At 42.2% G+C, this 23,115-nt stretch overlaps 1 protein-coding gene and 1 long non-coding RNA gene across 14 annotated transcripts in view; one reads left to right on the forward strand and one right to left on the reverse strand.

Annotated features, from left to right (window-relative positions):
* The window catches only part of LOC145550229 (uncharacterized), a 151,989-nt gene that overhangs the window by 48,284 nt on the left and 80,590 nt on the right, over positions 1-23,115 (forward strand). The gene's annotated exons all lie outside the window — the stretch shown is intronic.
* Positions 1-23,115, reverse strand: part of sox5 (SRY-box transcription factor 5) — a 239,975-nt gene that overhangs the window by 16,581 nt on the left and 200,279 nt on the right. For 8 of the 13 annotated variants that reach the window (XM_081604242.1, XM_008425897.3, XM_008425899.3 and 5 more), the window contains 3 exons: positions 18,057-18,183; positions 13,612-13,697; positions 5,213-5,377 (listed from right to left, as the gene is read on the reverse strand). In XM_081604242.1, the coding sequence (XP_081460368.1) occupies positions 5,213-5,377; positions 13,612-13,697; positions 18,057-18,183 (378 nt within the window). The remainder of the gene's footprint in view (positions 1-5,212; positions 5,378-13,611; positions 13,698-18,056; positions 18,184-23,115) is intronic. The other 5 variants (XM_081604240.1, XM_081604244.1, XM_008425894.3 and 2 more) reach the window with 2 other exon arrangements.

Raw genomic sequence — 23,115 nt, forward strand, 5'->3', positions numbered from 1 at the left:
TGATCTTAATACGCCATCATATAACCACAAACTTGTTCTTATCTGATTGAACAGTTCAGTGGAAAGAAAATACAAAGATTTTGTTTTTCTCAAACATCTGAGAAAGGCCCGGTACTACTTTAGCCATGACAGGCCAGCAAATTAACCAATCAGAGAAGCAGCCAAGAGGCCCATGGCAACTCTGGAGAAGCTGCAAAGAGCCACACTGGGAAGGCAGCATCCTACTGTGGAGTTATTCCTTAGCTGAAGACCTGAGTGTATTAGTGGAATGATGTGAAGATGGCTGTTTACACTCTATCAAATAGTGACGCAGATGTTTGGTGTTTAATACCCCTGATTATATATAATTACAGCAAAAAGTTATTTGAAATATTGAGCAAAAGGCAATTAAGGCATACACACACTACACTTAAGAAGGGAGGAAAAACGAAATGTTTTCACTATATTTACAACTAAAATCTAGACAGCTGAACAGCCCTATACATTACAAATGAAATGAATCAGTTTGGGGTTTTTTTTACGACAGAAAAATATGGAAAATTTCAAAGGACAAAAAAAGTTGAACGTTGTCTGGTGAGCTGTCATGGCAACGTGACCCCTGCTGACGACCTAATCCAATCAGAGGCAGCGTAGACGCATCACATGACAGGAAGGAAGGAATTAGATCAGACGGAGCAGATGCACACACACACCACTCAGTGTAATTAAAACACAATTAAAAGCCCAATGCCAAACGAGACGGTGACGAGCCGAGCAGGTCGGGCCAGACTGCAGTCGTGTGAAAATACAGTTCTGATTATTGAAATGTAATTTAACAGAACTGGTGATAACTTTCAGGTGTGGCTCTACTTACAGCTAACGGGAGAGAATAGAGACATTATTTGTATTTTCTGGTCATTAGTCTAATTGCAGCTTAGGCAGTATAGAAACCAGAATATAGTGGGATTCAAAAAGAAAGAAAGAAAGTATTGTGTGTGTTGTATATTCACTCATTAAGGCCGACTTTTCCTGATTCCCTCTCCTTGAGTCACACTAAGCCTTATGAGCCCCTCACAACTCAATTAAGCCCTTCCAATTAAGCCCCTACGACGTGTATGTGCCATCCTCTGTGTGTGTGTGAGTGCGTGTGTGTATGTGTGCAACGAGTCCTAACCGGATTGTCCTTCATTAGGGAGGTCTTTCTAAATAGACGGAGGACCCCCAAAGATGCCTTCAGAAAGACAATGGGCCGGAGAAGAAGAGGAGAGAGAAAAAAAAAAGAAGAAAACTGAGCGGGAGCTCCTCAATCCTGACCCATATTACGGCGGGCTTTGGCTGCAAACGCGTTTGAATATTTATTACAAATAGATAATGCCTCTGCCACTCGTACAGTGGATGGGGGAGTTTCCTCTCCGCGCCAAGCCAAATCCTGTGGTGGGAAGGTGGCCAACCTGCATTATGCCAGTGTGGAGGAATTAGTTTAGAGAGTGGAGCTGAGACGTTGGACAGACTTGTGTGTGCGTGCGTGTGTGTGTGAGATATTGTTCGACAAGCTCTTAAGTGTGTGTGTGTGTGTGGGGGTGTGTGTGTGTTTGCATGAGGACTCTAAAGGTTTTGGAATCTTGAATTAATACAATTGTTTTTGTGTCTCTCTTGGCGGAGGAAACAGTCTTCAGCTTTGAGACAGAAAACATGCAGAGTGACAGCGAGAGCCAGAGGGACACGGAGATGGAGAGGAAGCAGAAGGGGAGAGATAATGTGTGTGTGTGTGTGTGTGTGCGCGCGCGCGTGTGTGTGGGCTGCTTCTGCGGATGCCGACATGTGCGAATGACATCAGTGTTCTGCATCTTATTGCAGGAGCTGACGGTTCAATTAAAGCGACATGTGCTGTGCCACCACCGTTTATCCCTGTCTGCTCTGCATAAGTGTGTGTGTATGTGTGTGTGTGTGGAGGTGAGCTGTAGTGACTGTTCTATTAACTATAATATCATCCAGCCATCCATTATCTTACACGCTTATCCCTACTGGGTGCTGGTGCCTACCTACAGTGGTCACCCTGGACAGGTCAACATATGAAGTCAATTTTAGGTCAGCGATGCAGAATTGCATCAGTCTCCAACATTTAAGGTACCTTGAAGAAGTTATACATTATGAACCTTTTCACATTTGGTGAGGATACAACTAAATGAGGCATGCTTTTTAATGTATTATGAACAAAAATGTTTAGGGTAAAAACTGGCTCTCCATATTACCCACTGTGAAACATCATGCTGTGAGGGAGCTGGTCTAGGATTTGTAAAACCTGCTGCAAAAGACTTGGATAGAGATTCAATTTGGACAACAAAACATGCAGCCAGAGCTGCAGTTCTTTAGTTTCAATGGCCCAGTTAAAGTCCAGACTTAACTCCAATTAAGAATCTGTGGCAAAACCTGAAATTTGTAATGAAGAATGAGCAAAAATGACTGATAGTCATGATTTAGAAAACTTCAAGTTGTGATTGCAGTAAAAGCTGATTATGAATTGGAGATTCGCAACACAAATGCACAGATTCCCATTAAAACACTTCTGCAAAGTATTGCATAGAGTCATTTAACAAATACTGGAAAAACATGTAGGCACAAATCTATGGTGGAGAAGTTCTGACTCTAGTTTGACAGATTTTATTTTGTTTGCGTCTTAAATCTTCTTAAGCAATATTAAAACACTAGAAAATCATCTCAATATTGAAATGCATTGAAACAACAAGCCATTACCAACCATCACACTCATGTACATGGGTGATTGTGCTGCATGTCGGCTAAAGCGCAACATATGGCGCATCATTTTGACCTCCACTGTGTGTGTGTGTGTGTGTGTGTGTGTGTGTGTGTGTGTGTGTGTGTGTGTGTGTGTGTGTATGCATGCATGCCTGCATCTCCACATCCACTCTTGCGTATAAGAAAGCTTTATGCAGTCTGCAGTGATTTAAGCACAGAGGGTGTGTGCGTGTGAGTGTATAGTGCTCCACACCTGTGTGTGTGTGCGTGTGTCTGTGTCTCACCCGAGGGTAAAGCACTTAAGCGGTGTGTGCCTGAGTCCAAACAGCTGTGAGCAGAGCCAGCCACTGAGTTTCTAAATGACTGGAGCCCTGACATAGAGCCCGCATGGGGAGGACACCTATGAAATATACATGTCACTTGACTGAAGACATGGTGACAAAGAGGAAAAGTTTTTGAGGAAGCATTGAGGGGGTCAGTCTAAGCCAAAAAAAAAAAGGTGAATGTCTTTAAAATTGGTCTAAAACATTGGTAAATAGGCTGTCAGGGTCCACTGGTCAGCTCACCAGTCAGCCATTACAACTCCTTGGTCTTCCTCAACCACAGGCCATGACTTTCACTGCCAGCCTGACTCTATATATATGGTAATAAGTGTGTGTGACAGCGGGGTATGATGGTTGTGTGTGTGTGTGTGTGTTGGCGTGTGCGTGTTTGTGTGTGTGTGATGGAGAAGTAGGGAGTGAGTCGGCAGTCAGGCTGCAGGGAACAAAGCCAGAGATCAATTTGTTGAGAAAGTAAACAATGGGAACATTGATCAGGAATCTGGAAACTGGAGAGTAAAAAGTAGAAAAAGATGAACTAAACTTTCTTGTACGAACGTCCTTGTGCGCGTTTGCCTGACTGACCAGAGGTCATTCGAGCACCAGGGAGCGTGTTTGTGCGATTGTGCAGGAGGCCGACCAGTTATTCATAGGATTCCACCTGGATGGACACGAGGCTCCACTCTCATCACACCCATCAGGCAGTCAGCCAAGAAAACGACACAAACTCCAACAGATCCCCCCAAATGGACCGCGGTGGGACATCAGCTGGGGGTTCTGGGATGAAGTTACTCTATTTGATTTGCAGACATGAAGTGACTGAGAATCGTCGGGGAGCAAGTTTATCTGAGGAAAACGCTTTGTGGGAAGTCAGAAAAAGAAGGCAGCACCTTCACTGTTTACACAAAGTCTACAGAGTATTCACTGTGACTGCAAACATAAAGTTGGTTGTTAATCTCAAAAAACGTACATTTTGAAAATTATTCTTGGTAAGACATATTTTAATCGTACATTGTAGTAATGAATCCTGATTTTAGTTGCATTTAATGTTCTTGTGGGACTATAAAGTTGTTTTTGAACATTCTAAGGCAGTCATGTACCCAACTATAGCTTACACTTTATGTCCCATGTTTAATACATGAAAGTATATTTCACATGACTTTAGGTGTTCTTTTGGACAATTATCTTTATTTAAAATTAAATTAATTGATCTATGTTACTAGACTGCAAAAACACAAAATCTTACTAATTATTTTTGGTCTAGTTTCTAGTGCAAATATCTTGGTACGCTGGAAATGCAACAAAACTAATTTACAAGTAACTTTTCAACAACATATAAGAGCTTGTTTAATTAAATAATTCTTTTATATTGATTAAAAAAAAGAACAAATTCAATTGTCAGATTATTTCACTAATGGGAAAAATGTTATAAGTGAAATAGTCTGTCAATTGAACTGGTACTTTTTCATCAATATTAAGGAATTATTTACTTAAAACAAGCTCCTATATGTTGCTGAAAAGTTACTAGTAAGTTAGTTTTGTCTTATTTCAAGTATACCAGAAACTAGACCAAAAATACTTTGTAGGATTTTGTGTTTTTGCAGTGCTAATCTATATAATCTTCATCCATCTTCCTTCCAACCTTATCTAAAATTAGGGCCTTAAAATGTCTTAAGCTCAGCTAAAAGAAGTATGTTGGCCTTTAATAATGTCAGGCAAAAGTCGAACACAGAGCTATCTTTATTGTGAGGCTACTGCTAACTAGCTACTAATACACCCAAGCTAATTAACTAATTTTTTGCATTTATTTTTGCCATTTGCTTGGACAAAGTTTGTACATTTCTGTGGAGGAACAAGTCTTAAATTCCATTCATAATGGTCTTAAAAAGTCTTAGATTTAACTATTATCTGAAAAAAAGCATCTTCACAGCATGGGAGGTTACTGTGTGTTCAGGGTGAGGTGCGGTGATACACTCAGCATTGCCCTAAGTTACATAACATACAGAAATACATGACAGGTAATCTTGCAGATGGGTTCTTGCTGTTGTGTGTTGAGCACAGGAACATGCACATCCACAAGCGCAAACACAAGGCCTTTTGAGTTTTATTTCTTTCTTTTTTTTTATTTATTTTTTTTTTTTTTTACCACATCTTACCTTGTTTTTGTTTGAAGGTGGGGAGCTGCGGTTCTTGTCGCCCTGTGGATGTGAGTTGGTGGGTGGGGAGTGAGCGCCCAGGTTGGCTTGGGGCGCGAGGCTGCCACTGTGCTGCTTCGTCCCCGGGGAGACCTGCATGGCCGCCAGCTGAGCTGCGTACAACTGCTGCCAGGTCAGAGAGGCGGGCGGGTTTGAAGGAGTGGACAGTAAGAAGAAAGGAAGAGGAGCGAGGTTACGGGAGGGGGAGGAAAGAAAAGGATGACATGAATAAATGAATACTTAAGAGCACACACACACACAAAAAAGGAAGAAGGCAACTAAAAAGCTCCAGAAGAGGAGGCCATTAGTGGCCCGGCCTCTGTTTGTGTGACAGAGGGACATTTCTACTGTCACCCCCCCAAACCCCTCTCTCACCCCATGGGACTAGAGCTAACAGCCTCTCTGACAGGCCTAGAGATGGGCATATCCCCTCCAGGTGCATCGTGGGAGAAAGGCAAACATTCTGGCTATCGAGGTCATGCCGGAGAGCCTGGCTCTGGCACAAGGTGGGGAAAAAAAAATCATGATGATACAGAGAAAAGAGAAAATGTGTCTCACTCTTAGCTTAGTTACAATAAGAGCAGCAAAATTGTCCAATAAAGATAAATTAATTGAATAAACTGTTGTGGAGGAAACAAAAACACAGCTTTCTGAGTCTTTTTTTTTTTTTTTGTATTTAATTAGTTTCTAATTAATTTAAGGCATTATGCTGCAGGATGCTGTGTTGGTAAATTCACTTGTTTTTGTTTTGTTTTTTTCCTCGAGGCAACGCATACACACACACTAAAATTATCACAACTTGGAAAAAGCTTCAGTGTTCCTTTCTGTCTCAATCAAACCCATCCTGCGAAGCTCAGCTGCTTTCATGTGCTCTAATACAAATCTCCCAGACGCCGTGTCGTCTTGCGTTCCTCCGAATTGTTATTCCTCCCTCTGAGGAGCAACAGAATGCTTAGTTTAGAGAGAAGTCACTGATGTGTGTGTTTTTCTTTTTTTCTTTTTTTTTTGAATAGTTATAATTGTTGTTTATTTCTTGTGGAATAATTTTCTGGATGAAGATCACCGTTTTTCTTTTTCTGAGTTTAACTTCCGTCCTTCTGTTGGCGGTTGGCTGCCGGCCACCGGCGTCAAACAAAGGCTGGTTTATGCAAATGGACAAGGAAGAGATGCTGTCACCGCTATGTTCTTCTCTTCATCATGCTTTTCTGTCTGCTTGTACCTCTTTCTGTATCGCTGCTGACAGCCATGTTACCTGCTCTCCTCTGCTATCTCAAATAAAGAGATTAATCTCTGGAAAGAAACAAAGGCATACTTTCGGGGCGGAATCCACGTCCATCACAAGTGGCTGCAATAATAAACACTCCAGTAATACAACAGAAACATGTTATCTTTTACAATTGCCTCCCTTTTCTATTGCTCTTACTGAATTACTACTTAAGTTTTTTTTTTTTTTTTTTTAAAGAAAGGATACCAGTCATTCCAGCGAAATCAATTTACTGAAGGAAGAATCACATCTCTGGTTATCCCTGATGAATACCTTGAAACTTTACACTTGAAAACTACTGAATTGTGAAACTGAGTTTATGCCAAAAAAAAAAGTATTTTTACATTTTTGTGCGTAGTTTTTAAATGATTTTGATTTTTTTTTCCAAAAGTTTACAACATATATCACAATATCTTATGTTTTTGCTGTAGAGTATCACTAGGTGTCCTGATGCAACTTTTTTTTTACTTCCGATACGATACAGATATCACATCTTTGAGAATTGTCGGATACTGATACTGACCCGCTACAATATCTTCATGAGTCAGATACTTTTAAAACTTTTTTTTTTCTGTGCAAGGTTAGAAAAGGCTTGATAGAGTGACATTACTCAAACAGTGATCAACTATAGCTATGATTATACCTGTAGTTAGTTAAGCGGTCTCTGGTCCACTTGCATTCACACATGCGTTCAAACCGCAGCCGAGTCTCAGGTTTTTAGGCAGACCAGACCAGACCAGAGTTTGCTCTTTTGGTCCGTGTCGTCAACAGAGTTCAATTGTGCATTCACACCTCTCCAAATGAACCAGAGCTTGATTAAAGTGAACCCATCAGGGCTGGTTGGAATGCACACTGAAATTACTCCAGATGTATTTATTTCTTAAGTGTCTTTACCAAGGTAGCATGTACATTATATGGACTGGGTGCGGTATTTTGTAAGCCAGCAGATCCGTCATGAATCACTGGATGTGGAGGCCAGCTAGCTGAGATCTGATCAGCTTCTTGCTCCCTCATTTCTCTTCAATTAGCTGCACTGTAGCTCCTGGAAAAGAGGTGGAGGAGAGGTGGTGGGTGGAGGGGTGGAGGTGCAACCAAGCATGAACTCCCCTCACCACTAGCCAAACTCCTCCAGCCTGTGCACCACAGGCGGGTGTGTATGAATTTGTGCATCCTTGATTGTGTGTGTGTGTGTGTGTTTCCTGCCATATTCGGACCAGTGGTTCAAAGGCCTCTTTATTTGTGGACTGAATCGAGTTCCATTACAAGGCCAGGCCCGCGTCACTCAAAGGCTGCTCAATGGGCCGGCGAGAAATGACACACACGCACCCGTTTGAGTGCACACATGTACACACACACATGCACATACGCACGGTGCAGAGGGCAGCGGCACTGCGGAGCGTGCCCAGAGCGTCGCCACGACGACATGCATGTCAACAAACAGGAAGTGACAGCGCAAAGCCCCCTGGGGTGACTGGAGGAGTGAACACACACACACGCACACAAACAATGAGTGAGAGGGGGAGAAAATTCAATCGAGGTTGCTGGATGAGACCAAGGAATTTAAAATGTCACTCTCTGGCCAGGCATACTACTGCACTTTCTGTGTGTGTGTGTGCGTGTGTGTGTGTGTACGTCCATTAAGACCTGCTTCTCACTCCTTCTGTCCTTAATCCCCTAATGTGAGACCAGCAACATCTGCATATGTTTGTGTAAGCTCATGTTAACATGTTTAGTGGTCAGTGAGTGCTTCTTGCCCTCGCTGATACACTGTGTGCGTGCGTGTGTGGCACGCACACCCTATTGATGGACAATGTGAGGCTATTGGAGATCCCAAACTCAAGACATAGGTTGACTGTTTGATCTTAGCGCTATTGTCTCTGTACAGTGTGTATCCTGTTGCAGTCAGTGTGTGTGTATTTGAGTCATTGTCAATAATCTGCAGTTTTAGACAGATTACAAACTCACTTGATCCTCTCTGAGCTAGCTAGCAAAGTGTATTGTTTACATGGACACAAGGGGAGTTTGTATGGATCTGAATGGATTGTCCTCCACCACTGTGCATTTCTCCCAGTGATGATGAAATGTTCTGGTACTTTGAGAGACAACAAAGCCAGCATTTATAGACTTCAATAGCAATAAAACAAACAAAAAAATATATAATCATTTAATAATTCTCAATTTATTTTTAAAGCTCAGACATAGTGTTTTTTTTAAAATAGGAATTTTAACATTTTAGATTTTTTTAAACGTTTGTTCCCCACCAGCTTTACCAGCCAGATTATTGCCAATTTAAGAATAATTTTAAGTCTTGCAACAGATTCTTGAATGAATTTAGGTCCTTACTTTGATTAGGCCATTCTAACTCAAGACTATAACTTGATGAAGCTCTAGCTGTATGTTTAGAGTCAATCCTCTGCCACAGTCTCGAGCCTTTACTTGCATCCATCTTTCCACCCTGTCCATACCTGAGATGTGGATATCTGTAGCTCCTCCACAGTTGCCATAGAAACGTTAACTTGCTTCAAACTTCTCTATAGCTTTTTCCTCGACCTGTCTGCTGTGTTCCTTCATGGTATTGTTTGTTCACTAATCTAAATAAGAAGCTCAAAGGCTTTTTGTTGACATAATATAACGAAAGAATCAAGTTGTTAAGAGTTTGATTCGGTATCAAAGTTGTGATAGAGAACACAAAAACAGGACCCTGCTAACATACCAGCTATCAGTACAGGCTTGATTGATCCCATCATTTGTCCCAGCTTATCACGGAATATTTCTAGGAATCAATTATCACCTCCGGTAGGAGAGATACCAACACAGACAGAATTCCCATGTCCAGGAAAACTGCTTTGCTGTTACTCCGCTCCTTCTCAGATAAGGTTTTTGTACAGAGACAAGCTATTACATTGATTTCTCCTCTACCTCTTCTCATCTGTTCCTTCCTCTTTTCTCTCCCCCCTTCCTCCTCCTCTTCTCTATCTGTCTACCCGTTGTTCGTCCATCTATGTCTCCGGAGTACAGTGCGATAATCCAGGACAATATGTTCCAACATCTGCCTCTCCATATGATGCCTGACCCATGCTGTTGACCCTCTTTATAACACACATGCACACACGCATTTTCTTCCTCTCACACATCCACCTACCTCCTTCTCCACCCTTTTTTTTTTATATATCAGTTCCTCCCTTCAACTGATCCTCTGGATGTTCATCCTTTACGGCATTATCAACATTCCCCAGTCTGTCTTTCTTTCGCCATTTGTTTGATGTGAATGATAACTGTATCAATGTATGAAGGGTCAATAGGGAGTCAGATTAATTGCTCTAATGCACAATGTCCCACTCATCTCTCAGATTAAGATGCTAAATACCAACCTTTGCACACTCCAAAGCCTCCATTGCCTTAAAAACCTTCTGTAGAGGATTCTGTGTTAAGCCACTATCGACTGGAAGAGCTAGTCTGCACATTTCTATGGTGGCTGTTAGAAAAGAAGATGACAGAGCTTTAAATCAGAGATTAAAACATTTTCTCTAAGAAATGCACTTATCACGGGGCTTTTGAGAGATCTCCTCTTAGTTGTCTTTTATCCCATGTATTCACTTGCTATGTAGTGTCATCGGGTCAAAAGCCGCGTTTCTAAGCATGATTCCTCGCCTCTTATCTAGAGTATGCATCAGTCGACGAGGGGAATAGTTTCAGAATGCCTTCGCTTGAGAGCAACATTATGGAAATAACAATAAAACACACAGCAGCTGTTTGTGAAGAGAGCCACCATCATCTGTCAAAAGTTGTTCATACAACATGGTTTTTATTCAATGCCAGTTCATCTGCTAGATTTTTCCTCCTCCATTCCACTGGTGTAATGAACCTAAATGTAGACAAAGTAGAAAGCGTTTGCAATATGGACTTAAAAGTTTTACCATTATATTTTGTGGTACGATAAAAACTATTTACTTGAGGTAACTGTATGGTTGTGTAATTGCAGCCCCACCAACACATAACTGCTCTTGAGAAACAGTATTAGGCTGCTTTATGACACCAGTTACATATAAAGAACTGTGATTTGTATCACTACGCTGCACATGTTAACAGATGTTTAATCGTAACTTCAAATGTATCGATACTCATCGAACAAACTGGAGAATATGAAACGGAGAAAATGGAATATGGGAATTTTAAAAAACATCAATTGGAATTTATTGTGACAAAAAAAAAATATCACGATAAATGATAAACGATACGATAAATGGCCACCCCTATAAAGTAGTCTTTACCATGGTTTTAAAAATGTTTTCTAAAATTCCACAGTGGAAGTTCATACCTCATTACCTAGCAGGGTTTTTACCGTCGGCGAACATTTGTTGGAGGAAAAAAAATACAGATAGCATAATTTAAATAGAGATTTAAGTAACAATTGACATAATTCGTCTAAGCAAGTGTCACTGCAGCCCCTTAAACAACAACATATCTTTATGGTTTCCAAGCACATGCAGCAAAGATTCAGCTGGGTACAACTATACTGTAGGCAACATCTATGTTGATCTTCAATGTCTGGCCTACTGACTTCTAGATCATGACTTATGACTCGGAGATCATTTACAGTTTTGTTTCGGAAAGATATCCATCCAAAGGACGAGAGTGAGAAGTGAGAGTGAGAAGTCTGGCCTGACAGAAATACAAGGAAATTTGGAAATGTTTTGGTCTTAAAAGGTTAACACTGCTTACTTAGTGGCCCTTATTTGCTTTTTATCTATTTTTCTCCCTTCCTAACATAAAGGTTAATTAAGAATTAGCAGAAATGGAAACAGTTGGCAGCTCTTTGTTGTCGACAGCAGGGTGCTTCCAACTGCTTCAGATCTTACATTGTGTCAGTAGGGGTCTAGGATGCCCTTCAATAGTGCGATTACACCAGCTTCATATTGCCTTCACATTAGTGTTAGCATTGTGGTGAAAGTACTCAAATCATTGTACCAATTAGAATATTAGCATATGTAATCACTATGTCTCTGCATGCTAACCAGGCACTTTTAGCTTGTTTTTGTTGGTGCCTTTGTGACGCAGCGTGTCAGATGTGTGTGTGTGTGTGTGTGTGTGTGTCTCCTCTCTCTCTCTCTCTGCGGAAGCACTGAGGTTATCGCCGTGTCTCGTCTCGGCAACAGAAACACCTCCTTATCAAATGAGGGCGCCATGACAGCCCCGAAGGAAATCCATCCACGCTGAGACATCTGCACTCGTGTTAGCCTGGGCAAATCTGTTCCTCTCTGACGAAGCCCTAATCTCATCAGGCGACTCTGTCAGTGTGAGGACAAAATCTGTTACTGAGATGATTTGTTTTTCTACTAGTGGTGTGTTTTTTAACCTCTCAAAACTAGTAGAAAAAAGAAAAAAAAAAAACTAAGGTGGACAAAGCTGTTGAGCTGATTTTAAGTGAACATATGGGCAGCTAGATTGAAGCGCAGACAGAGAGCATTATTCTCCAGCTAAACACACACATACACACACACACACGCGAGTAATAATGAAATCAGTGTCGACAGCGGGGCCCGTTCTCCATGATAGAGTTACACAGCTATTGCGTTCTCCCTGTAGTGTCTAGCATATGGGGCGGCACGTTTGGCTGACAGGTGCAAATGTATTACGCGCGCACTGTGTCTAACCCCTTAACCCGCATTTTCCCGTCATTCTCTGTGTGTGCGTGTGTGTGTGTGTGTTTGCGGTCAGCAAAAAAGACGTGTTAATGTACATGACAACCTGCGTGTGTCACAACAGCTGCACACAGCCAGACATCTGTGTGTGCACGTGTGTTACATTTAATAATTATTCACATCAAGGAGGCAGAGGTGACGAGCCCAATACCGGAGATTAATGTGTTTTAGAAAGGCAGCTGATGGGACACCCGTACAGGCTGTTAACCTCTGAGAGAGGAGGGCCACAGAGCCCGTGAGAATTGTGGTTAAAGTGTGTGATATTCTGCTTAAAAACGGACCAAACACACAGCCATCCTGCTTCTGAGTGGGATAGCAGATGACTCTTTCCATGGTTTCCCTCTGCACCCCTGCCTTTACTGTTTAGACCTAAACTGGCTGCTGTCAGCATGCAGATAGCTGTAAATATTTAGGAAACTGTGTTTCTCTTTATGTGTAGAGACATATAAATTCACCTATATTTTAACAATAGTTGCAGATAAAAGAACATTTTTTAGCATTTTGAAGAAAGTTTTCTTTTTTCCTTCTATGTATTTTCCAGAGCAGCATGAATTAGTTTTATATACAAATAAAACAAAAATGAAACAGTTCAGATTTCATGACTGTACAGTATAAATAATTTAGGACCAACAACAGAAACTTGAGGGACCCCAGAAGTGATTTTGATTAACTCTTACTGGAGTTTAATTGAATATATTTTCACTGATCTTCCGCTGAGCAATAAATGTACGCTTCCTCTAATACCATATGTCTGAATAATGGTGTCAGAAAATAATTTTATTCTCTATTGATTAAGAAAATTATTGCTACATTATTTCACTTACGTCTTCTGATTAAGTTAAATACAGCTCTACTACTCTCTCATGAAAGTTTCTGTCTTCCTAGATTCAAAGCCAATTTCAAGACAAGTAAAAGTTAAATGTTTGTTGTGACCAGAGAGGGAAACGTCTGAATTAATCAATATGGTTTATCTGAATAACTCTTCCCTAGGTGTGCTGACCCCGGTCAGCCGCTCTGCAAGACAACATCAATCTCATTCCCTTTTTATCTCAGGAAAAGCCAAAGGCTAAGGTTGCATTTGTCAGATCCATGTGATTTTTCATGTCTGATCATGGAGATCGCGTTCCGGCTGTCTCTCTCTCTGATGTCCAACACTCTGGCTGAAAGTGACAGCTGTGCGTCCCCTCCTGCCCGCCACTCTGCTTGCGGCTGTGCGCGGAGCAGCAGTATGTTGTGTGAACACTGCCGGGCTTTAGGAATTTATTCACAATGACCGCATTCACCAGGGAAGAGGGGGGGGGGACTGAAAAGTGTTTTCTTGAGAGTGTAAAAGTCGTTTGATTCGAGTTGCATGCTTGCCCTCTGGCGTATTTTAGTGGGTGATGCAGACTTACTTGTAGCTGCAGGGGCCCCAGGCCGGGCGTGGCAGCGGCAGCGGCAGCCATTGTTGTGGGGATGAGCTGGAGAGGGTAGGGGTCACCTGAGGACAACAAATATACATGTTTTTTACTTTGCAGCCTTACATTAAAACATTATTCAGGTGTGTTTCACGCACCAGTTGCTCCTTAGTTTCTGTTTTTATCCTTGTGTGGACTTTTAAGTTTTATCACGATATTTGTCTATAGTGTTGTAATAAGAGTAAAAGTAACAATAAGTACAATTTAGTACATCATTCCTAAGCGTATAGTGCATGTCACAGCAGTTACAGCCTCGAAAAAAGCACAAATAATGCTCTTGAAAAACATTCCTGTCCTCATCACGATAAGAAATGTATCACGATAAATGATAAAAGCCCAACCCAAATAATCTTGTTTTACTTCCCTTAATGCCCCCCACTGTTTTTGTGCATCATTCTATTGGTACTCATCCCACCTTCATCCCGCGCTCCTCTTCCTCTCCTACCACCTGAGTCCCTCTCTGCAGCTGTTAAAGCCCTCCTTTGTGTGCCCTGCCGGTATGGCCCTAATGAAAAGCCCGATTGTGTGTCCTCCTCCTTAATACCCCCTGACAAAGAGCAGCGAGGTGAGGGGATTCTGATAAAGCCGGCCCCAGCGCCGTAATTAAGAGCTGTGAACACCGATTGCTGCCCCCCCCCCCCCACCCCCTCTTCCATCTTCTACCCTCAGCTGTTTGTTCTGCTTCAGGTGGCTCGTCCCCTTGTGTCCTCGTGTTGTCATCTTTCACTTTTCATAAGTTAGCCTCTTCTTCTTTTTCTTCTTCATAATCTAAGCATTTTCCCTCTTCCAGGAAGAATAAATGAAAAAATAGATGTATGAAACAGACATAATAGGAGTGAACTGACGACAGCACGGAAGAAAAAGGATGAGTCGTGTTATTAGTTAGTAGGTGCAAGATAGGCTGTAATTACTTTGAGAGGCAGAGACGGGGGAACAAAGAGGTCAGGGATGAGGAGGGGAGAATGTGGGAAGGATATTGTTTAATTATGATCATATTGTATAAACATGCCACTCTGATTTGTGTTTAAAAATACCGGCTAACCACAGTGCACTACACGGAGGAGGTCAGGCTGTATTTCATCCAGAAAAACTTCAGTCTTCACGGAGAAAACTCGAGAATGTTCTCTGGGCTTGAACTTGCATCTCTGGTCTGAACCTTCAGAGCAGGGGTCAGCCTCTTGGCTCCAGCGCTGCGTGTATGTAAATTTGTATGTGTTTGCATGCATCCTAGCGTGGCATAAGCCAGACTCTCCTTGCAACATATTTTCCCATCTCTTTAGAGACGAAAAACAACGAAAAGCAAAACCGAGACATTCTTGTTTCCAGTGGGGAGAGGGCAGGAGGGATTAACGAATTATTTCAGGACTGTGTATTCTAGGAGATTGGTCTTTTCTACTTGCTTCCTAAGCAAACATGAGTCCAGTGGATATTTATGCTCCTCTTGGGGGTCGCTGTAACAAAAGGGAGAGGGACCGGGAAAAGCAAACATGTTGCTCTTGGCTCGGGGACAGAGGCGAGCCAGGCTGAGATTTCTCACCGACAACCAGACGAAAGACGAAGACAAATGGAGCGAAGAGGGAGAAATAAAGCAGGGACGGTTCGTCTCGACCTGGTGTCATGTTTCACACAGCTTGAGATGTAGGAAAAATAGTTAAGAGCACATGTCTTGATCGTCAAGAGAGGCTTTTAGGAAAGTCGTGAAAGTGGTTCCCAAATTTCTCACCAGACCTTTGGACAAAGCTTCTGAACACACTTCAACAGAAACAAGATCTATTATTTTAGGTGCAGGAAACATTTTCTAGAATTGGTAAACGTTTGATTTGAGAATATTTTCCACTTTTTAACGACAGATCAATTTCAAATGTTTTCGGAGAATTATCTTAATTTTATTTACAGCAAAGAACGTGGATACAGTTAAAGTCCTAGTAGAGATTACTGAACTGTACCTGTTTACATTTGTGATGGTGGGACAGAAAATGTCTCCTTCCAAATATTTATGAAAACAGCCTCTAACAGTTGTTATGGAAACACTATTACTTTAAGATGCCACTCTTTGATGCAGATCTCCAATAGAGACCTTTAGGAATTTTTTAGTTTTATTTCAAACTTTGTTACTTTAGTCCTCATTGCGTTTGAAGACATGGGCATAAACTGCAAAAACCGACTAAATCATTTTTCATTTGTATTAATATCTGCAGCTTATTATCACCATCATTATGACTGTTTAATTGTTTGCCCTGATCTGCAGTGTTGTATTAATCTCACTGTGTGACAAATTCTGATTATAAAATCGATTTTACCTTGTTTGCAGGGCGAAAAAGAATTCATTGTATAAAGTAATCATCAGTTTATGGTTGATTTAATGACTAAAATGTCAAGACATTTAAATGAAATCCATTTGAAAATGTGACTGTATGAATTCTGCATGTACCTTTTCAGTTTTAGTCAAAGAAAGTCGTGTTTGATGCCGTCCAAACAAGAACAGCCGAGCAGTGCTCAGAAGTCTATACTGCACGCATAATATCTATTCATATCTTCAGCGGCGCCATGAAAATATGTCAGAGCACAATGCTACACATGTCCTATTTAGAGCTTGCCGCACCAAACCGCGTCGCTTCACAACAACTTCCAAAGTTGCCAGAGAGTTTTCTCAGGGGCGGCTTGGCCTGCGACAGTGTGCCAGTCCGGTTGGAGTTGGCTGAGGCAGCGAAAAGACAGGCCCACTACTTGTTAGGGTATTTACGTGGGCCGTGGGTGTGGGTGAAGATGGCACTAATTAAAATGAAGTGGACTTGTTTAGGAAGCTGTGAAACTCTAAGTGGGGCGGGGTTTGGGGCGGGTGTTCCGGTGGCTCACCAGTCTGTGTTCTTGTGCGCTATTGTTGAAGTTTCTTTCGATGAATTTCGTCTTCTCGATCTGTGTGTCTGCATGTGCGCTAGTGCATGTGGGCTGTGTTGGAAACGTGTTTTGGCTGCGTCCCGTGTTAATGTGAGGAGAACCTGGGGCAGGTCACATTACCACCCCCCTACCCCCCTTCTGCTAACCCCCCCACTGTGCATTTATTCCCAGCATCCCCTGGCAAGCAACAGTCTCTTTCTCTCTGTCTCTGTCTCTCTCTCGCTATCATGGTAAACAACACATTGCCACACAGCCGGAGTGTAATGGCCAAGAAAAAAAAAAAAAAAAAAAGTCCTGCAGAACGCCTTCATTTTGTTGCTTTTATATGTCAAAAAATAGACAAGACAAAAGGAAGGAGCCAAAAGGACTGAGTGAAAGCGGGAGAGATACTGAGTGTAAACAGGAAGGCTGTATTTGGACTGGTTTTTCTATTAGGAGGGAGATGTTGTTGTAAGGGCGAGCTCGCCTTTTGGGAAGCAACCAGACTCATCATGTGGGAGAACGCTCAGCTTCTACCTTTCTTGGTGGACAACAACTGAAACATGAAAGTTATTTTCTCTGAGCGTCGCCTCTCTTCCTGACTCCACATGCAGTCAGAGTTACAAACGCTCCTCACCGGCCTGGATAGCATATTAATTCAAGACCTTCTTTTTCTAGGGTGGCATAATTGTACAGAAAACAATTTCAGTGATTCTTTTTCAATCAGATATGAAATGCTTTGCCTTAATTGGGTAACTTCTTGGCACCAGGCTTTAAGGAAAGAAAAGAAACGCCCAATAAGGTTGAGGTCAATCTAGTAACCAGCCACTTTTCATGTGCATTTGTGACTAGTGTCCTGTTAAAACACCCAATTTGGTCAAAGTTTTAACCACCGATCATTTGATTGAGGTAAAATGGGAGTATTTCGAGGTGGTACTCCATTATCTATTACCTTTGTGCAACAACAGTATAACAAGTAGTAAAACAGACTCACACCACAGGGAAGCTACAATATTCTTTGGTTTAAAGCCTTACCATAACTCTACCAAATACAGTTTTTCTCATTTTGGCCAAACAGCTTAATACTTGAATCATCTGACAATAAAACTTTTCTACAGTTGCCATTTGTTTAGCTTGAAGATCTTCTTTCTTGGTTGGCTCCCTCTAAATCTACAGTGGCCTAACACTTTACCATAGATAAGAAAGTTGGTCTTCCAATTCAATTTAAAGTTTGTGTTCCTGAATGATGTTGATCCTATATAAAGTTCATGGACTTTATATAGGGTACTATTTTTGTACCACTTCTTAGTGGTACAAAAATAGTACCACTAAGAAGTGGTACTATTTTTGATAAGACTGATTAAACGTCCAGATTTCTGCAACGTATTCTTGTTTTCCTTTTTTTAAATCCACTTAAGTTCTTAGTCAAAATGTAATCATTCTAACCCTGTTCAAATGTAAGAGTGTGAGAAAACTGTAGGTGTGTGAGTGTTGATGCCACTCACTGCAGCCAGGCTTGTAGTTGAAGCCAGGGGGCATTAGGAAGCCCTGCTGGGCTGCGGCGGCCGCCAGGGTCCGCTGGTCAGGAGGAAACACGGGAATCATCAGTGGAGGGAGCTGGCCCTGGACCTGCTGATGAAGGAGGGAGAAGAGGTTGGCGGGTAAAAGTGGTGAGAAAGGATGGAAGATAAAAGAATAAAGAGGTGGAAAGAAAAACAGAAACATTAGCGTGCATGTACAAAGTCAGGAAGCACATCACCTCGCTTAAAAACTGGATGTTGTCTCTGAAAAGAACATTGATGATTGTTTTGTTTTTTTTTGACATTTTGACCTGTAATATTGTCACAGCTCATCTACTTTGTTGCCTTAAAAAGATCTGGGTTATTCTTGTTTTAATTATGGAATTATGAATATCCCATTTGCCCAATCCTGTCAAGGAAATCACCTCCAACACAGTCAGGAAACCAGACCAACCACGTGATTAAAGAAAAATAAACAACAAAAACTTTAAAAATCTGGTCTTTTTTATGTTTAATTGTATTCCATAGATAGATATTTGAAATGTTTGTTTTATGTCTATGATGGTGTCAGTCTAGCAGATTTCTTATGTTTTACCTCACAAATACATAGGAAACTGCAGAAAGAAACTAAAAAAGACCTGCCATCCCATCACTTTGAGCCACAAGGACAGTTCACTAAACTGTAACAACAGCTGGGCTTTTACTTTTATTTGGAAGATAATGTTCTCTCTCTTCTCTCCACACTGAACCGAAACGCTCGCTAACCCAACCCTCTGCGTGCGCCCGTCGGCAGAGAGCCATGCGACTTCATAAGGTTTCCAGGATTTGAAAAGGAGATGCAGGAAGAGAAAGAAAGAAAGAAAGAAAAAAAGTCTCCTCCGTTGGGTGACTTTGGCAGAGACGGCAGGAGAGAGAGAGAGAAGGAGGAGACAGATGGTTGCACTAAACAGCGTTCTGCCAAAAACAACACACAAAGACTTGCATGTGATGGACTGAGTGACAGCTAAGGATGAGAGGGAAAGTGGGGAAGAGAGAGGAGGAAGGTGGATATGAAACGGATCTTCTCTACATGAGAGTCGGTGTGATGCTGAAGTCAGAGCGAGGCCACTGGTTTTGCTGTCGAATCTTTCGGGATGGCAACAATACAGCGCTCGCCTACACTGTACTGAAATAAATGAGAAGTAGAAGCAGGTCCTTCAGTTTCACCCTACACATTACGTCTATACTTTTTTCTCATTTAAACGTAGAGCAGCACCTGGGACTAACCAGGGCAGGTTTGTGGAGATTAAAGTGACAAACTGGTAAAATACCAGTCCGTCAAATCCAACCCTTAAAGCCTCTGACCTGCATGTTTCTGGCTCGTAAGCGCTCTTCCCTCCTCGCAGCTCATCTCCCTCCCATCCTCTGTTCTGTCGCTTTTATTTTGCCAGGCGGCCAGAGAGGTAATGGCTGAATAGGATAATGGGCAGGTAAAAGCTGTCTGATGTGGAAAATTGATCTGGAACGACGGAAACGGCAGCACAATCATAAGGAAGGTGGTGCTGGTGGTGCCACGGTACAATCAGGTAATATCTCAGCACTTGAAGTGGTTAGTGTTGGAGACGGTGTCACTCGGTACTAACAGCGCTTTTACATTGTTCAGTAAGTACACCCCCCCCTCAACCACCACCACCACCACCCTGCCATCCTCTCCTGCTGCTCCTATGTGTTGGCATGCGACCGCCGGCAGCACTGTAATCAAACTATCACAGCGCAGGGGGAACGGCGCTCTCTTCAAGCAACTTCCCTACCCCCGCCTTATTCTTCTTCTTCTTCTCTTACACCAAAAACAATAATTACTCCACCGTTTTTTTGTTTTGTTTTTTTGGTTAACCATAAACCGCCGCGCCGCCTGCGCGCCACGCGATCAGGCAGCGGACAGGACCCCCGCGGGGACGAATCACAGACAGAACTGTTCTGCTTTGCCTTTCAGGCCTAATTGGACATATGCTGGAGTAGCAAGGCTGGCTAGCTAAACTGTATCGTACCAAAGGGAGGAAAGGGAGAAAGCAGGACGATAAGTTTGAGATGTGCGTATGGAGCGTGTGATGTCAGAGCGCGCGCACGAGGCTTTGCTTCTTTCTTTCCGCAATTGAAATTATCATAGAAAACCCTTCAAAGCATCCAAGGCTTCTCTCCTCTCTTATCTTTTCTTCTCTTTTGATCTCGTAACAAAAAGCCTGCACACAATGGGCAGACATTAATCAGCCTACAGAACTGTTGCATAACATATTCAAGTCTCCACAATAATTTATTTTTTTAAAACAGGCTGTAGGGGGGGGGGAAGCAACAAAAGGACAAGAAAGAGACACAAAAGCAGCAAAGCAGATATAGATCAACACCGGGGAAGGATTCTAGTGAAACACTCTGCTCCATATGTTGCAGATATTTCTGCAACAGCTGTGGAGCTGATGAGCAGCACCACCATGCTTGCTGGAACAGATACATGTTGACTATGAAAGGGGCTGCGCTCGCATGGAAAGCAGAAAACGCAGGTCATGGAAGAACCTAAAATATACACCAACATACAAGATTTTCTGCTTTAGTCCACTGCAAAGCTGACGCTATGTACACACTGGATGAGTCAGCTGGAGGTCAGGTTAAATAAGCATTGGCTTCTTTGTTCTCCTTTTTGACTGAATATGAAAGTTTTAGTTTACGTTTGGTTTTGATTCCTATTTTTATTTTCTTCGATTTTTTTTCCATTTCTTTTTCTCTTTACTATTACTATGTTTAGAATAAAAATTACATCAACAACTCTTCAGTCTTCCTTTTCTCCGCTCTGGGGAGTACAGCTAATCAGCGCCAAGGAAAACAAATGTTGCTTCTGGATTGGCTGCTTTGGAAACGATAGCCTAATAGCATGTCAAGTAGCATTGTGATTACGTATTTCAGCTCTCCAACTCATATTTTCTTATTTTCTTTCAAATATTTCATCACTGTGAAGTTGAAGAAAAAGGATACATCGACTCCGATCAACTTCTTGTGCAGAAAAATCATCCTCTCTGATTGGCTCTGCAGTTTTCCAACATACCGTTAGCATAAGCATTTTTCCTGCTTCTCAAACTAATGGCCTCCTTGTCCAGAATGCCAGTTTAAAGAGACAACCATGTCTTGGTAGGTTTGCAGTTGAATATCACATAAAGCATGTTGACGTTTGTGTCGATGATGTAATAAAAGATGAAAACGTCCCAGAGGTAGATATATATTTACACTGTCTTCAGTTCCATTTGCCCTGATATCCAAGTTTCTGTTTCCATTTCCATACATCCAAAAAGAAAAGAAGTTCTCCTCATAATCGGCCCACAGTAATGTAATACCTTAAAAATGAGCCGAATGTTTTTGCATCCGAGTTTTGTGATCATCATAAACTTTTAAAGTGCGAGGGAAAAAAAGAAGGGGTTCTCTGTAAACTAGAGAACGGGAATCAGAGACAAAGATGAATTGACTGAAAGAAAAGAAAAATAACGTTGAAAGGAACAAAGAGAGGCCAGATCTATGAGACAATCTCCAGATTTTTTTTACATAAAGGAGGAGAGATCTGAAACAGTGGGCACTTTGGGGAATAATGCACTCCTCAGCTTTTCTTTCTCATCAGGCCCAGAGCGAACATGAAAACCTACAGTACACACTGACAAAAGATCACACTGCTGCTTCTGTAGTCTGCTGACGTGGAGAATAAGAAGCTCCGCACGCTCTTTCACGTCCGAGAGAGAAACCTGAAGCAAACAAGACTGCGACTCATCTGCAAAATTCCTCTAATCAGTGATAGCTCCAAAAGATAACAAAGGAAAGCCACTCCGAGTTAAAAGAGGGAAGTGGGGAGGAGAAAAATCACAAATATACACGAGGAACAAGTGTGAGACTTTATCTTGAGAACTTTCACAGGGTCAAAGAGGACGAGAAGAGAGAATTCACCCTGGCAAGACAAATTCTCAGGATTTTTTTTTTTCTTTGTAAAAAAGAAAAAAAAAGCAGCAGATAGAAACAACAGAATGAACAAGATAGGCAGAAGGAGCGTGAGGAAGACTCAGAGAGGGGAGCAGGAGTTGGATAATTGGCAGCGAGCTGAGGCTGCGTTCACCACGCGCCAGGCGGCACAGCTTGAACTTAAAGCGCCGCTGCGGCATAATGAAGATGTGGCCGCTAATTAACATATGGGGTGCGAAACAGGTTGGTTGGCACGCGGTGCGCTAAAAAAACTCCAAGGTAAAGTTATTATTGGGGAGTAATTAGCTCTATGAAGTTAATGCGCCGAACAATAGCTGCCAGCGCCGCACAATATGGCTCGCATCTGAGCGCGCGAAAAAATAGCCCCCGCTAAAGTGCGAGTCCCACAGCTAAAATCTGTTAGCGACCATATGTTACGGCAATTAATGCAAGACCTGGTTGACCTATTGCGGAAGAGGTGACGTACGAGCAATAGAACCAATAATTAATTTGGGCAGAGAGAGAAAGAGATGCGAAGATATTGCCGCTGTTTAATATTAGTCCATTAACTTTCTATGGACGGCGCTATTAGGCCGGTCCCCTGTGAGTGCTGGGGCACGGTTCAGGAGGAAATAACGCTCGCACGGCAAAGGATCCACAGACCAGAGTGTGTACGTGTGTTTTTCAGGCTTTGAAAGGGTGGCAGAATCTCAGTGGGACGGGTGTGTGTGCCCGCGCGCGGACACAAGAGTCATACAGTGTGAACGGAAAGCGCAAATTACTCGGGCTGCTGTGTAATGGTTGTGATTAAACAATTACACAGCCAATTGGGCTAGGTGCAGCTATGCAAGGGATACAGAGGTACTCACTGTGTTTTAGTGGGCGACACAAGGCGCTTTCTCCTTTCCCCCCTCCCTCCTTCCGACATGATCTGAAGAGTTGCCACCAAGGTTGATAACAAGCTTGTTAGCAACTGTCCTCTGCGGTTCTGACCCTTCTTAAACCAGTCAAAGCATCAAGTGGTTTTCACTTTGTTCTGAATCTCCTCTCATTCATTGATATGGAGCCTACAGCG

This window comes from Poecilia reticulata, chromosome 23 (assembly GCF_904066995.2).
Source record: "Poecilia reticulata chromosome 23, P_reticulata-male-v2, whole genome shotgun sequence".
Lineage (NCBI taxonomy): Eukaryota > Metazoa > Chordata > Actinopteri > Cyprinodontiformes > Poeciliidae > Poecilia > Poecilia reticulata.